The 18,175-nt window shown below is 37.4% G+C and overlaps 1 protein-coding gene across 4 annotated transcripts in view; it reads right to left on the bottom strand.

Annotated features, from left to right (window-relative positions):
* The window catches only part of mipol1 (mirror-image polydactyly 1), an 88,969-nt gene that overhangs the window by 8,365 nt on the left and 62,429 nt on the right, over positions 1 to 18,175 (bottom strand). For all 4 annotated transcript variants that reach the window (XM_079633130.1, XM_079633129.1, XM_079633127.1 and 1 more), the window contains 2 exons: positions 13,173 to 13,264; positions 227 to 409 (listed from right to left, as the gene is read on the bottom strand). In XM_079633130.1, coding sequence (XP_079489256.1) covers positions 227 to 409; positions 13,173 to 13,264 — 275 coding nt within the window. The remainder of the gene's footprint in view (positions 1 to 226; positions 410 to 13,172; positions 13,265 to 18,175) is intronic.

The following is an 18,175-nucleotide window of genomic DNA, read 5'->3' on the forward strand; positions in this document are numbered from 1 at the left end:
TAGAAATGTCATGTTGGCGCGTTATTTAAGGCTTAAGTAACGCGCCAACATGACATTTCTATGTAGTAGTTAAGCGGACTTTGCTTCTCCGATGAGCATGTGCGTTACATAAGTGGAGCGTTCGCATGGGCCGGGAGCAACTGAGCTCCGCACATACATAGACAGGAATATTGAGCACATATATAAACCTTTTGACCAGCAGTGCACATGTCTGTACTGTACCCACCTCTGAACTTTCTCATTGGCCTCGCTCTCTCTCTCCTGGGCCAGACACAGTTGGGTCTGAGCGCTCTGATGCTCTGATGTCAGCTGCTGCAGACGGTACAGCAGGGGCTGAATCTGGCTCTGGCTCTGGTTTGAGGTGACCGGACTGTCCGTACAGGTCTCATCAGCCTTATGTTGCAGCACACTGAAAACACAAAAACAGTTTTGACAAGTGTAATTAGTGAAATAGTGAGTGATTAATTGGATGTGTTAACTTGGATGATTAAAAGAAGTGTATCCCCAACCACTTAAATAATTGTTTTTTATTATCATAATTGCATTTTTTTATGTGTTGCCTCATTACAATATAAAAAGCATTATATGCTTTAAACTGTTAATAAGAGTGTAACATATTTAAAGGGGTGGTTGATTATGATTTACCTTTTCTAACTTAAGTTAGTGTGTAATGTTGCTGTTTGAGCATAAACAACATCTGCAAAGTTACAACGCTCAAAGTTCAAAGCAAAGGGAGATATTTTATTTTACAGAAATTGCTTTTTAAGGACTACAACAAACGGCTGGTAGGGACTACACAAGCTTCCTCTCGGTTTAGTGACTATATGAACCCTAAAATTTACATAAACCCCGCCCCCGGGAACACAGAGTCCGTGTTGAGAAGAGGAAGAGTTGTTGTAGTCGAGCACATTTTTGAGTCTGCTCAAGCTGTCGCATCCGTCTTTTCACATTTATTGCAATACAGTACGAAACACAAATGCAATAGCATGTCACTCTGTAGGCATCTTACAACAGTTCCCACACTAGTGATTTATAGATTATCATGAAAGAATATGCTAATCAGTGACTTGAAGATAGTTAACTCCACATAAATTCATCAAGTAACCTTTTAGAAACGTCCTGTTGCATTCACTTCTTCTTGAGCCTCTCCATCATTGTCTGACTTCGGTTTGAACATAAAAGGCAGAAGTTTCTAACATTTTAATGCGTGTCTGAAAGCTGCTAACACACAAGCTCTTGAAGCTCCGCCCTCTGTGCCGGGAGCAGCAGCTCATTTGCATTTAAAGGGACACACGAAACACCGCGTTTTAATTTTTTTTTAGTAAAGTAAAAATTTAGCTAAAACTTCCCATACACATTCTGGGGACAACGGAGACGTCTAGACTTTACATATTGTAAAAATGTGCATTATATACCACCCCTTTAAATACATTAAAAGGGCTATATGTAAGAATTTTGTTATTGAGAGGAAAGCACGCAGCACGTGCCAGCACATATTTACATATTAATCTAACCGTCAATATATATTATGCACATTTTCCCCTGCACTAAGTGGAAAAAAGTGGAACAAGTGCACAGATTATACACAGTCCAAGCTTTAACTTAAACAATAAACAGCAAAACAAACTCTTAAATCATTCATCTACATTTTATCAACAAAACAAACATCCTGACAAATGCAGGGCCAAAATACTTTGATTGTTTATTAATTAAATAATATTAACTGATATTAACTGAATTTGTGACTGTTTACTTCCAGGTAATATCCATTTTTTTATCCATATAAAAAAAGAACAAACGACATATCTTTGTTGTCCATCACAAACTTCAATAGTTCTTCGGGAAAGACAATCATCAAAATTACAAGAACAATATAACGGCTGAGTGACGGTGTAGCATCAGGCTCATGTTTCATAAACCAGGAGGAGAAATGCCAAAGGTCAAATTTCTAACACAAATATGAAACTTGACCCAGACACAGAGAGAGCATGCTTGCAGTTTACCTGGAGGTGTGGAATCATAACTCTATATCAATAGACACATCTAATATTCAAATGGAATGTCAGTACAAGAAACAATATCTGGGGATAATAATTCCTCGGAATGTCAGTGGAATATATTAGCGGCGCTCTCACAGCGCTGCATCCAACTGGAGGTGAAATTCAGACAGGTGTTTTTCAACAAGGCGTGAGATAACGAAGGTGAAAATAAAAAAAGAGGGGAGAAAGCCAAGAATGAGAGATGTATATCAGTCTAACTAACGTACATGAGTGTAGATTGTGCCAAGGAAACATTGAATGGTTCATGGGGTTTCCTTGACACAATCTACACTCATATCAGTCTAACTAACGTACATGACAGTAGATTGTGCCAAGGAAACTCTGAGCTCCCATGAGCCATTTAATGTTGAAATGTCACTAATTGTCACATTGAGCTAATATAAAAACAAATCAACTTCTTGGGAAAAGAGACGTTTTGAGGAATAAACAATGAAAACATAACGGTGCTTGCATGTGCAAAACAATGCATCCAACAAAGGTAGATTGTTGCCAGCAATATCGGCACATGGCATTTACGGTTCAAGTGGTTGTGCTCAAAAACAAAACAAAAAGCCCAGAACTTTCATGCCAATGTGCAAAGATGGCAGCGAGCGTGTTGTTTGCTTTCAGAGCTGCATGCGCCAGTCAAACAATTGCCATTGTGATGAATAGAAATGCTACCAGACAGCTTTCTCCAAGTATTATAAACTTCCTCGGTTGCTATGTACTTACAGTACATCTAAGAGATTCGATCGTCCGTCAACCGAAAAGTAATTTTGCCTCTCCTCAACAAGCCGCAAGACAGATATAATTTTCTGTGCTTAAAAACAGCTGTCAACAAACTGCAGAGGAATAATATGCTTTAATATGACACAGAGAGCACGGGGATATCAATAGCAGCTCTAAATAATGATGACACCTGCTCCTCTTTTCATTCAAGCAGAAACAAGATGATTATAATGCAGACAGGTACACAGCGCTCACCTGCGACCACAGACATACAGAAAACCACAGCGATATTAAGTGGGCATTCATTTTAGCTAGGGAAACAATGCGTTTGGTACAATGCCCCGATTAGCCGACAATACAAAACGTCTGTCTGGCTCACATGCTTCCATGTGTCTAGTGACAGAGACATCATGATTGATTGGCAGTAGCTTTTGTCTTTTAGCTTAGCCAGTGTGTGTGTGTGTGTATGTGTGTGTGTGTGTGTGTGTGTGTGTGTGTGTGTGTGTGTGTTGCCCTACAGTCATATTACTCATTCAGTCTTGCTAATTAGTTCTTCCATGTCAGGTTCTTCCTTCCTTCCTTTATTTTTTTTTTGTTGAGGTAATCAATTCTGATGCGATATTGATGGTCGAGAAAGTGATGTAAAGTTGTGTGCTTGGTTTAATTAAATGCAAACATATTGGGTACAAAGGTCCAATGACAGTGACAAACAAGGGCAGAGAAGCATTGCCACACTATGGATTATCTTATCTAAGCCCGCCTACCACTTCAGACACACAGCCGCTTCTCCGCTACACGGCTTTCCATCCTGGCCCCCACTTTATGAGAATCATTATAGTTGGATATATGACGTTCCTGTCCTGCTCGGAGGAACTGAGATGCCAGTGTGATAGAGTTCCATAAATAGCCACACCCGAAAAAAAATTGTATGATCAATGAGTTATGCCAACATTTTTACATTGCTGTAACTCATCAAAATAAGTTACGCAATGTTATACAAGATTCAACTCATTTTAAGTCAGTTTAATGTAATTTAAGTTGAATTGACTTAAAGGTGCAGTATGTGAGATTGACAGCTAGTGGTTGAAATGGGTACTGCAGTCCAAATTCAAAATATTGAAAAGTGTTGTTTCCCCCGCCACCTCCTGCTCAGACGCTCACGCGGGTTGCCAGACTGAGGAGATGGAAAACAGGAACAAGCGCAATTGACAATGGAATGCGAGGAGACTTACACAAGTAAATGAGTTGATTTATTGATTTGTGATAAGTTGATATCGCGTTTTATTATGCTCCCGTTCATAGAGATATTTAGATGGGTGCGGAGGCTTTTTAGGTCGGGTAGAATCTGCGATCTCTGACCCAGTTTGTTCGCTGGCTTCCATGGCTGCAATATGCTGTGTTTTCCACCAACTAGCAACTTGTGTTAGCGAAAAAATAATGGGTAAATTGGCAACGTGCGGTATCTCACAGATTAAAACAAAAACAGACATTCAGACACACACATTTCAAAGTAAAATAAGTGGCTGTAGCAATGTTTTTTTAAGAGAAACGAGTATGTGAACATACATCAGCATGTTTCCTAAATATCTGCAAACATATTATGGTATTGTTATGCTTTAGTACAGTCTTCAACTAACCGTTCAGAAACGTCCTGTTGCATTCACTTTCATACAAAACTTACATACAGCCCCTTTAAACATCCAAGTTGATTGTACGTAAAAATTAACAACAACAAAAATGTTTTTACAGTGCACATAAACTCAACCTGCTAGTACACAGTTATCTAAATAAAAGCTGTGATGGATGTGCAAAATCATGTTTGATGATACTACATGCATTTTACTGTTATATTAAGTGTTTACTGTTATATTACTGTTATATTAAGTGGGAAAAGTTACTTTTAAAAGTAATGCATTACAATATCGAGTTACTCCCTAAAAAAGTAAAGAGTTATTTTTTATGGAATGTAATGCACTACATTTCTTTTGCTTTACTTTTTCTCACCTGGGCTGGGCTTGCTTGTTTGTTGTCTAATAAAAACAAATTAAAAGTTGTAAATGCAAATGTTAAGGCCCTTTTACACTAAATGTAAAATGACACAGGATAAGAAAGTTCAACACTCTTCAGCAAAACAAAAACAAAAAAATTAAACACAAATGTGATGTTTATCAAAAGTCATTTTTGAATTGAATAATCGAAGGTCAGCAGAAAATACATTGGTTAATAAAGTGAGAGTAAATACATAAAGTATATTTGTGTTATTGAACACATTTAATTATTGCATGTTTGCATAATATTCTGAGTTTGCATTTTACTGTTTTTATTAATTTTGAAGAAAACTGAATCTATTCTTGTGCAAGAGAGATACATGCTCACATTTAGTCTAGAACTACAACACCCATCATGTTCACACGGCACACAATGCCTCTGCAATTACTCTCGATTTCTCTCAACATGGGGACAGGAGAGGTGAGAAAACAAAGTAACCTGTGTTACTTATTTGAAAAAGTTGTCAATTTAAAAGCAACACGTTACTTGACTCGCTACTTGAAAAAAGTATCGGATTACGTAACTTGCATTACTTGTAATTGTCGCACCTTCAATTTAAGTCTATGGTTTTATTGTTTCTTCAGTTGTTTTATTGTCCACCAGGTGAAAATCAATTTGAATAAGTTTGAATAAATGACAATTTTGAGGTTTAATAAATGACAAGATTAGGGGTTTGTTTAGATCACTAATCTTACAATTTTAAAATCACAATTAATTACAAAGAAATGACAAGTAACATTAAAATAAACATGAAGTAAAAGTAGAAAGACTGAAATCGTATGTTCTTGTAAAAAACATACTTCAGTGTCTTTAGTATCTTTCTAATCTTTAAAATTTTGACAAAAATTTTTTTTTTTACAGTGTACTGATATGAGCAAAAGTAGCCTAATAGTGACTTAGCAAGAACCGCTAATAAAATAAATACTTATAATTCAATGTATTCAACCAAACATACAGTATGCTACTCGTTTAACATGGTGTGTGTTTCTCTAGTTATAAAGGCCGCCCGACAGGCAATCCGAGCAGTCTGTTAAACATTAACCAGAACCGTAAGATACCTGATCCCATGGGAGGGATCCCAACGAACCTGCCCTCTAACTCTACAGGCCAGTTAAACATTAACACTGCCACAAAATGCTATCAGATGGGAAATGTAAAATACCCTTTTAATAGAGAGTACTTATCTACAGGCAAAAGAAAGTACATAGAGACCGCAGCCGAGACAGCGACAGACAGGTGTCTATGGCAACCTGTGGTGGATATAAACTAACTAGCGTCCACATCCCACTTTCAACCATTCCTTACACCAATCACTCATGCTGACAGCTGCTGATAAAGCCATGGTAGTTTCTACACCTCTCGTTCCTTCAATAAAAGACAGAAATATGAGACCACACCCCAATGGCGAACAAAAACACCAAAGTTTTGATCACTCGCTAATGAATTTTTTGCTCGCTTTCATTTTTTCAATTTCTTGCGCTGAGCCTGGGCAGGAACGCTGCTGTGCGTTTGGATAAAGGAGCCACTGCTTGCCGGGAGGGGTTCCACGCAATCTACAAAATGTATTTTGCTGCACAGAACGGCAAAGACGGCTAATGCAGTGGACGCAGTTTGCTCTGTTTTGGGGATAAAGTCTGTTAATGCCACAGGCGTTATAAATATCACATAAATTCAAAGTTTCCATCTAGCAATGTGGCATAACTACTGGTGTTATCAACATCCAAGGATTTCTCAGAAATAAGTCATTTCAGCCCAATAGGCGGGGGTTTGAATGAAAAGGGGGGAAAACATAAGAAGAATGGAAATAAACGCCACTGAAAAATAATCAGTTCGCTGAGAGATGAATGATTAGAAATCTCTGTAAAGATCAGACAATTTGCTGCTATGTTACCTCATAAATAAAGTTAATAATAAACATAAATATCAAATACCAAAATGAGAGAGACTCCGCAATAGACTGGCTCAAATCTGTTTACACATGTATGTACACAGTACAAAAGTTTATGGACAGTAAGATTTTTTTGTTTTAAACGAATGAATACTTTTGTTCTGTAATGAAGCATTAAAATGACAGTAAAGACATTTATGAATTCTATGTTTTATTACTGTTTCCACAAAAACATTAAGTAGGTAATATTAACTGTTTTCAACAGATAATTAAAAAATAGATTTTTTGGCAGAAAATCAGCATATTAGAATGATTTCTGAAGGATCATGTGACACATGTGGCGATGACACATCATGTGGGGTAATGATGCTGAAAAATCAGCTTTGCCATATATATATATAATTTTGTAATAAATATTTCAAATTTATAATGATAATCTAATACAATATGACCAATGACCATATAAAAGTATATAATGCAATACATATTATCATTAACAATAGGAGGTAATGTTCGTGTAATGCGAATCCATAGTAAGATTTATTTATTTTAACTTCATAAAATATTCAAATATGATATCATAATAAATGATATAATGAAATTTGTTGCTGTTTTGATGAACATATCGAAGTATGTTGTTTTATGCATGCAGGTCAGTTTAGGACAATTCATTTGCCTATTCAAAAATGAAACCGAGCTTTTTGGCTTGCAGTGTAGTGAAAGAGTATTGGAAAAAGAGAGCTCATGCATGTGTACGCTGTATCTGCTAATGACTATTGAGCTGTTGACAGGTTGATCTGTTAGCATGTGTGATAATGAGTGATCACTGGGGAGTTGGGTCGTATGGGGTGTTAATACATGTCTATCCAGCGCTGCCTCCTTCCTGGCTGACGCTCAAACAAAGCACCTTAAACTCACAGTCTAACCTCTCCTTTACCGGCCGGCCAATGATAACCTATTAAAACAACCCACCCCAAGTGAACAAAATTGCCTAAGTGTTTCTCTTCATCGGAGGGGAGCGTTGCACTATTCGTATCAGGCTCTATCAGAGCCAGAGGTTCACACTGCAGACATTTTTTTTCTACCACCCGATTCTCTCTCTCATCTGTTCACTGCCCTTTCATGTGACATAGACTGTCTGTTATCCTAAAAGACACAATGGAGGTGGTCGGGCAATCCTGAGAGCAAACACACGCAGTCATACTCTGGCCTTTGTTGGGCCTGGAGGATTCTCCTTTTAAAGGTTCAGCCCTGAAACCGCATTGGCAGGGGCTGCGGACCAGCGCTGGACACCCTGACGCTCACACAATGCAGATTGTCTGGGGAAATACAATGTGTTCCTTCTCCTCCTCCCGCTGGGACAGACAAAAAAAAGACTACAAGAGTGAGAACTCTTCTCAGATTAAGTGAGTTTGGGTGTGTAGTACCAAACTGAGTCAGCTGAGCACCATATACACACACCAAAAGAGGTATATATGATTCTGCGGAGATTCAAAAGTTACTCGGAACATTAACGATTATTCAGATAAGCAAGTTAGTTAGAGAATAGTTAAAAGGGCCGTAAAGCATTTGGTAACCCTTTATGGTTCTATTTGTTCATATGCATTAGGTATCATGAATTAGCAATGAACAACACTGTTACAGTTTGTATTCATTTTGTGTCCGGTAAGATTTTATGAAGAAATAAATGATTTTATTCAGAAAGGATACGTTAAATGGATCAAAAGTGACAGTAAAGACATTTGTAACACAAAGATTTCCATTAAGTTAATGCTTCTTTTGAACTTTCTATTCCCAAATGAATCCAGTTTCCACACAAATATTAAGTGGCACAACTGTTTTCAACATTGATGATAATAATAAGAATGTTTTCTTGAATATGTATTAAAAGGGTAAAAATGTTTTACAATATTACCGTTTTACTGTGTTTTTCATCAAATAAATGCAACTTTTGAACAGTATTCTACCATTGCTCATTGGTCATTTATGTTTGTCCAACATTGACAATTGTTCATTTATTCAATTTAAAATGTTAAAAATGTATTAGTATGTATTAATTAACAATCATTTATAAACATTAACTAAAATTAATAAATGATGGGTCACTTCAGATTCTCACCAATTTTTAACTAAAATGTTTGCCTCAATCTCCTATTCACTAATAGTTAGTAAGGTAGTTGTAAGATTAGGTATTGGGTAAGATTAAGGCATGTAGAATATGGTCATGCAGAATAAGGCAATAATATGTGTTTTATAAGTACTAATAAACCACCAATATTCTAGTAAAAATGCATGCTAATAAGCAACTAGTTAACAGTGAGAATTGGACCTAAACTACAGTGTTACCAAATGCTGTAATAAACTAAAAGACATACTTAACAAATTGAACCTTATTTTAAATTGTTACCGAAAGTTCTCCCATGGCACGATCAGGCGGTAAAACCCTTTTGGAGTGAAACACAAACACGAAATCATGCACAATGAGATGCGGAGGGGATTAATAAGATGTGACGAATGCAAATGGAAAGTCCTTGATACACACGGATGTACGTCTCGGTGAAACCGGACGCGGCTCACTTAACCAGCACGACCAGTTTATGAGCCAAATGTATTTACTCCATATCATCTATCAAAGCCGTCCTCACTGACAGATAAACCCCAAGTAAAGCAAACAAGCCCTCTGGCAGGAAGACAAGAACCGGGGAGGGCGGGTCTGCGGTAGTCCATCACGACCACTGGGAACAGTTTGGTTTGGTTATTTAAGACCCCGACTATCATTTTGAATAAAACCTTAAATAAGCACAGAGTTCAACTCGCAGGCCAAAACAATCAGATGTTAGGTGATGCCGAAACGCTTGCGGTCGGTACCTCTGGAGGCTTTGGCGCTCTAGCAAAACAGCTACGAGGATCTCAATGTGGACAGACGTCTGACAGCGTCTGCAGGAGACGTGGCTCGAGATCATAACTTCACGAACGCTCCAATCCTTGAGAACATGAGTTTGCGGTAATCTAATGACTCACTGCACTCAACCCGAGCGATTTATTTTTCCCTGGACAGAGCAAACTAAACACATAAAAGCCAGTTTCAAATGTTCATAATCTGTTATAAAGCTGGACGGTGATCAGACTAAATGCATGATGCATGCTTTCTGCTTGAATCAGAAGCGAAGCAATGATGTTAGGTGTGAAAAGTGACATGCAATGAGGATCTTTTTACGATGAGAAACCACCTCAACATTCCAGCCATTCTACTGCTGGTTGTCAAATAAACGACCAAAAGGAGGAGTTCAACAGGAAAAAGGTTTAAAGGGGTCTTAAAGGGGTTAACTTTAGTTAGTGTGTAATGTTGCTGTTTGAGGATAAACAACATCTGCAATTACGGCGCTCAAAGTTCAAAGCAAAGGGAGATATTTTCTTTAACAGAAATCGCTTTTTAAGGACTACAACAAATTTCTGGCAGGGACTACAACGAGCTTCTTCCTGGGTTGGTGACATCACAAACCCTAAAATGTACATAAACCCCGCCCCCGGGAACACACAACAAAGGGGGTGAGGCCATGTTGGGCTGCTTTAGAGAAGAGGAAGAGTTGTTGTGACGAATGTTGTCGCTGTTTTTTACACCCCGGAAAAAGTTTGTCCTCAGGCTGATGTACTAAGAGAGTTTAAAATTTATTTTAACACTGTTCCTGAATATTTTAACCTCAACCTCACCTCGTGTGTCTGTGCGCTGCACATTTGACGGAGAACAGCTCCCAGAAGAGAGTACAATGCAGGCTATACGCACAAAAGCTTCTCCTGAAAGGGGTATCCATTCCCATTTTGCCCGGGCAAACTGTTGTTTATGGTTCACAACTTGTAAGTTTGTTTTATTATTTGTAGTTGTGTTTTCTATTATTCCAATTATAAGCTTTATGTAGTTGCTATGATAGCTATGATGTAAACGCAGGGCAAAGCTTTGCCTCCCCTAACCTGCTAACTAACATTACAGTATTTTGTAGTGTTTACTTTAGCTTTTGTAAGCTCTTGCTTTTGTACCACCCCTTAAAGGGACAATGTGTAGTTCTTTAGGTATTTATTATCTAAAATCAATATTTTTATTCATAAATATGTCCTCAGTGGTGTACAAATACCTCTGCCAATGATCTGACTTATCCTCGTAAATTAAGAATTTATTTTCTTTATATACATGGGACGGGTAGGTCCATGGAGGCTTCCATCTAGTTCCGCCATCTTGAAAAACTATAATAGCAGAGAGGGACAAAAATTACTAGGCCAACGTGTTTCCACAAAGCGTTTTCATTCAGAGCCAGCGTCACGTGACTGAAACCAGCAGAAACGGAGGAGCAGTAGAGCAATGAGGGGTGCTTGAAACTGCCCCGGCAAATTTAAAAGGCAGGATTGCACTGTTTATAATGGAGGACCATACATATGCCGAGCCACAGGAGAAGAAATCTTCATCGCCAAAGAAGTCCAAAATAGACCGTGAAAGGAAACGTGACCGGAGATTTTAAAAAACAAGAGTTAATGTCGGGATAGCTTTTTCCAGGTGGAAAGAGCTAATGTAGGAGAAAGATTTCAAAAGAGACTGCTTTCTTCTCGACAGGTAAGTCAATGTCACAGTCTTAATCACAAGCTTTTTTTCATTGCTTGGTTGTGTACTTTATTATATAAATAATCCTTACCTCTTCCTTCATACTGTAACGTTCGTTGTGTCAAGTTGCAGTTTGTTTGAAATAACAAACCTGTTCACCCGAAGGAAAACTCGATGAAGTGCTATTAGAAGACATCCTGTCATAGATTTTTGGTACATAACGGCTACCGTAGATGCAACGCGCATTTGAAAAAGCGAGGCGCTGGAGAGCACAATTTATTTGAATGCAAAATATAATTTCACCGCAAGCGTTAGATAGATGGGAGAAATTCCTACACAATGTCCCTTTAAGAAAACTATCCTTGATTTTATGATCGATTACTGTTTGTATTACCATAGTTTTCCGACAAATATGATTAAATGGTGGATAAAATTGTATCTATAAGAAAATTACAAATAAAAAACATACCACTCTGAAATGTCCTGTGAAATCCGTGCTTGCAAAGTTCATGCTTGAAATCCGTTCAGCACAATCCTTGTTCCTTTACATTTATCATGGTCTAAATCAGGCATCGTTAACATTTACATCTGAGTAGAGCTTGCGGTTATGAAGGAGCGTGACATTTCCCGAACACATGCGAAGCGCTGCCAATTACAACACACTGGGCCAGGTAACCAATCACAGCATATTTCGTATTTCGGAAGGAGGGGCTTAATCGAAAACGACGCGTTCAACCTGACTGGAGAGAGAGGTAAAATATTTGTAAAAATAATACGTTTTTTGAACAATCAAGCATGAAATAAGGTCAAAACTAAGTTAATTTGCTCCGGCTGGTGAACACCTTCATACTACTGTACCATTGGTCTACGGTGATGATGTAATAGGTGGATGTGGCTCTTAGGCCCCGCCTTCTTTGACATGGAAATATTCCCCAGTTAATTTCTTTTGTTCAGTCCATTGAAGTCATACATGAGTATAAACATGAACACACTGGAGAACTGCTTTATAATATAAACTGAAGTTGTACTTCTAATTGAATGAGACACTGAAACTGTCATTTTAGTGTAAAGCGGCTAGTTTTAAAGCAAACGAACGTGCTATATAAATAAACGCAACATGACTGGAATGCTGAATTGCAGAGCTTGTGCAAACATATCCACATCGCTATGATCAGATGCTTTCTTAACTGCTGATTTCTCAACAATGTCATTTTTTTTTTTTTTTTGTTATTGAGAGGAAAACGTGCAGTTCATATCTACATATTTATCTAAACGCCGTTCTCAGTAGCGTAAGCGATGTCAGGATGTTTGATAACAGTAAACTGCTGCTTTTTACCCCAAAGCGAAGAAGGAAAAGAGCTTGTCCGCGAGAATATCGGGGCCTTTTTACTGTTGACTAATGTGCTTAGGTGAACAATGGTACATGTTACCTCAACCTCAAACTACCACTACTCACAGACCGTACGCATATTGCACACAAAAATGGAACGTTCTCTTTAAAATGGAAAGCTTCAATCTGCAAAACATTTACCACTATGGTTTTGTGACATGCATAAACCTCCAGAATCCACTGTTGATGGACTGGACCACCTCTAAAACAAAGTCCACCTGGTTCCTCTACTCTGGAAAGCCATGCAAAGGCTTTCCCCTAATTCCTGCACTGACATCAACATATGATCCATAACCTGAATTATTACAATCCTTTAGTCTAGATAAAACACCATGTCCTGCACCTCTATTTATTTGCAAATTCACTGAACACTTAAAGCATGTCACAGCAGGTTCACACTCCATTGCAACTCAAAAAAATGGTACAATGCATCAAATGACTCATTTAAGGAGTTGTTACTGTGCAGTGTAAGGTGAGGTGGTTCACCTGTGTAGGGTTTGCAGCTCTTCTTCCAGTGTGCGGCCGAGCGCCAGGGCTTTATCTCGTTCTCTCTGGGCTTCCTGAAGCTCCTCCTCAAGCTGGAGAGATTGAAGAAATGCATGTCAGATCATATAAAGCTCTCTTACAACACACTGTTCATGTATGGACAGCTCAAATGACAAAACTAAACCTTTAATAAACACAAAGAAATAGAGAAGAACTAGAGTATGGCAGATATAGGTTTTACCATTAGCTAAATAATAATAAATAAAAACAATGATAAAAAAACGCATACAAATGTTACAAATAATTTATTTAATACATAAAAAAAAAAACTAGTAAAAATCAATTAGCAAAACGGACATGATTTATAGCCAGTGCTGGGTTTAAAAACTTCGGAACATTTGACGATTAAAAATACAAATACTAAAATGTTGTAACAGCAAGGAATCGAACCAGATAAACAGAAAATTTCAGTACTTTCGTCAGTATGTGAGAGCAAAAGTAAGCTATGCAAGCTCAATTTCACACAAAATGTGTGTGAAATGCAATACATAACAGCATTGCTGTGCGGGCGCTATGGTGAACATTACCGCAAACTGTCTTCTTCTACACTACAGAAAGGTTTCTCCTTTAACTGTTTCGTAGAGCATACTCGTCTAAAGATTTCGTTAACTTTTTTTAATCTTCAATGTCAGACAGATAACCATCTGAACTCCAACTGAACTTCATTCATTCGTTCGTGTGCACACAAGGAGAAACTCACACTGAGGGGGATCCAATTGACTCTATTGTCTTCTAACTCAGCACCTACTCAGCAGCGGTGTGTCGTGAGACCGAGGGATCCCTGAGCCGGTGGGTGTGGGGAAGGCCGGGTAAACACCGTCCCCTACCTCTCAGTGCCTAAACCTGTGGCACAATAAAGCCCTCGCTAATGACCTGCCGTTGAAACAGATGTATTGATGGGCTCATCCTTTCAACAGCTGGGTGAGGAGACAGACACAATGGAGGCTGTCTAAACAAACATGACAACCTGCGCTACTGTAAAGTCCTGCAATATACTCCCCGAGAGACGGAGGACAAAGACAGGGAGAGATAAACGGAGAGAAAAAGACAAGAGAGGGCTTTAAAAGAGAAGGAACTAGAGAATAGTTCTGTTAAAAAACAGTTTCAAAAATGTACTTTGCCACATGTTTTTTCAAACAGTAAAAAAATAGTTTTCAAAGGTGTAAATAAAAGATTATTGGAGTACATTTTAATGGAAAACAATTTTCAATATTTCATGTTTATTTTAATGTGTTACTTGCTGGTTTCTTTGAAATAGTTTTTGCTAGCAATTTCGACAACAACTAAGGGTCTGTTCACATTTATAGTTCGGTTCGCTTGGTTCATTTGGTCCGGACCAAAAACCCTCAAAAACATTTAGTCCTAGTCGCGCTTAGAGTCCACTGGCATTTTTATCATCGAATCGAAAGATATAGAACCTAAAGGCATAGGGATATGTTCACAACCTGATTGGTCGGCTTTTATAATATGTGGCCCATTAAGTTTTTTTTTTTTTTTTGGACCGTAAACAAACCTGACGCTGCTACAACTATGAAACTAAAAGCTACTGAGCAAATACAGAGCATTAAATAATTACATAAAACAATAAAATACCAACATATTTACCAACTCCAATTATCCAAATCATGAAATAAACATGTATTAGACCACCAGATTTTAAGGTAAATTATGACCTGTTCTTAAAAGTTACTTCAGAAAACCTGAAATATAGAGCACATTCATCAAAGAGTCTCCTTTTGTGTTCCACAGTATAAAGAAAGGCATACAGACATTTGTATTTCCTTGTTGAACTGTTCCTTCAAAGGAATGCAAGACTTGGAGTTATCACAAGCACTAGAGATGAATGACTCTTTAGTAACTTTTGCTATAATCTGGGGTTTGTTAAATTGAGGTGTGTCGTTGATAGGCTTGAAATTTCACGTTTTCTTCAGAAACGCAGGAATGCTGTCCGTGCCTTATCTTCGGGGTGTATCGTAAACTGTGATAAAGCTTTAAAGGTTTCATCTTACTGGATGCATTGTCTGCAAAACGCATTCGGCTTCTACGAGGCACCCCGTTTGACATCGAGCAGTGTCTTATCAAGATCCATTGGGTTGGGGAGTTTCTTTTCTTTACTAAAATCAACCTGCAATTGAGCGCAGTGCACCGTTATACGCCTATGATGCGGTCTGCGATAAAAAAATCTTCAACTGCAGACTAAAGACACATAAGCAAATACAATATTTGCATGCTATAGATAAGTATGCGTGCATTCTTAACACAACGCATGACTGCAACGGAAACCTATGACTCGAACACCGGTGCATTTGAATCCCTGAAACACTTTAACCCATAAGCGCATGCAGCTTCCGCCGGTTCCCCAATCATTCTAATTACTGGAGTGCAGGTCTCGAAAGTCAAAGAGAACATCAAAAAGCCTCAAACCTCTAAAGTCAATATGTACTTTTCTCCAACAGGGAGGGGAGCTCGACTTCAAAGCGCAATTCTTTTAATCTTATGTATTTTATCAGCATTCATTACAATATTATCCAAATTAGGTTCCCAGAGTAACGTGTTAACCTGTAGAGATTAAGCCCTGCAAAGGAGGGTCGCAGCCTTGACCTTTATGAGCGAGCGTTTGGTGGGGCAGAGGTGGGCTGGTCGTGGCCTTTCTGACCCAGTGGGGAGAGGAGGATGTGATGGAGGTTATCAGCGGTGTCACAGTCCGCGCCGTCGCTGACTGAAGCTCATTTAAAGCAGCACGGCCCGTATCATGTCAGAGGTCACCCAACGCTTTCTTGCTCTATTGAAATAAATAGATTATAACAGGGTTCGAACAGATACTGTCAAATAAAATTCAAGCACTACTTTAAACACTACTTTTTGGTTTTCAAGGACTACAATCAGAGATCTCACTTATCAAACAATATCTGTATTATCTTTCAAATTCTAAAAAAGGTAAATGGATAAATAAAAATAAATCATTAAAACAAGACGATAAAGTGCAAATAAAGTGCAGTACATGCAATGACTGTGGTAAGTTTAACCATTGAAATGATACTATGACAAAGATATCGCTTTCCTAATTCAAAATACTGTACATGATTGACCTGAAGAATGAAAGCTGTATCATATACTTTGGATATTTATATGAGCAATATCATGCTCATAGCCATGCGAAATGGCTCTATATCTATATCAGACGGGCTGCAGGGTTAATATTGCGTGAACAATTTGTTTAATCAATAATTGTATATATTGTCACATATATTGTCTTTCAATAATTCAAGCACTTTTCAAGTACATTTTTATAAATATGGCTGTTTTCAAGGACTTGTCAAAAAGTCAAATTCAAGTACTTTAGTTTAAACCTTGTACGAAACGTGTTATAAGATTCCCGAAGCAGTCTTCAGACCATTTATGAAATCGTATCAACCCCTACTCTGTATTTAGCACATTGTCCAGCCCTGATGAACTAAACCACTATGCAAAGGTTAGTTAACCATAACATGGCACATTTACATGTAGAAGTCTTAAAGGTACAGTTCACAGGGAGGGTTGAAAAATGGTCATGCAAAACTAAATTGACAGCTTTTAATGCAATAAATCTTACATTTACTTGTACCAAAGGGGGCAAAGGTCCATAGGCCCTTTTAAATGGCTACTAAACCCACGTGAAAAAGAAGTGCACTTAAAAGTAGCCTACTGAATGTGCACTTGTAGAGTACTTTAAATCTTAAAAGTACATTTTTTTTTAAATCTGTAGTTTTATATGTAGATAATATAGTTCTAATGAAAAGGCCACTTAAATGTACAGTACTTAAAGACACATGTTCACACTATGCTTCTTAACACACTTAAGTATACTTTTAGAAACTGCACTTTGTAATAGTGTCAAATGAAAAGTTTTACTTTAAAGGACATTTTAAATCATTGTTTTAATAATCTTTGTCATGCTTTAAAAAAGAACACTTACTGTATTATGATTGTGTTGTCTAATATACTTAAGCCCATTAAAGTACTAAAGTAATTATAACTGTTTGATAACTTGTTAATAAAGGCCTGTTCACATCAAGAACAACGATATCTATAAAAACAACTATACCGATAATTATATACGTCCACACCAGCGGACGACAATTGTTCTGTTTATTCTAAGCGCGAGTTTTGTCGTCTTCTGCTTTATGGATTATGCCAATGGATTCTGATTGGCTGTCATCGTTTTTATCGTTCATTAGCAGGAACAAAATTGTTTTGAAAGTGATTCTAACGATATCATTTCTCTGGGCCATTATCGTTGTAGTGTGGACACTTCTATTCTTTTGCATTTAAAATGATTTTTAGAACTATATCTTTAACATTATAATTATAGTTATAGTCATTGGTGTGAACGGGCCTTAACTGTATGCAGTTCGATATTATATTTTAAGTTAATATATTTTAAATGTACTAAGTTCAATAGAAATTACAGTTAAGTATATTTCAGTTTAATGAATACTTTGTCAATTGTACATTCATGTACATTTTAACCATATTTCACACGACAATAGAAGTAATTATGGGTCACTTAATTGCCTTTAATAAAACACAAACTATAATAGATTTTAAAACATTACATTCAGTTTGCACTTTTGTATATTCTTTTAAAGCATATTATTTCCATAATAAGTACTCTTTTTAAAAGAAATAAGTACTTCCTTGGGAATCATTGAGTTAAAAATACTCTGTTTGCTTTCAGATTACACTCACATCTCTAGAACACACTTTTCTATGGAAGTAAAATAATGACAAATGTTTTTGAAATAAAAAAGCCTGTTGAATTGCACAACTTGAAAAAATATGCATTGCATTAACCATGCTTGCATTTTAATGCATTGTATTTTTAGGCCTCGCATTTTTATGGGCTGAAATTCAACATGGTTGTATATTTAAGCTGTGAATATTACAATTCAAAACATTTCAAA

The sequence above is a fragment of the Phoxinus phoxinus genome, assembly GCF_949152265.1.
Source record: "Phoxinus phoxinus genome assembly, chromosome: 13".
NCBI lineage: Eukaryota > Metazoa > Chordata > Actinopteri > Cypriniformes > Leuciscidae > Phoxinus > Phoxinus phoxinus.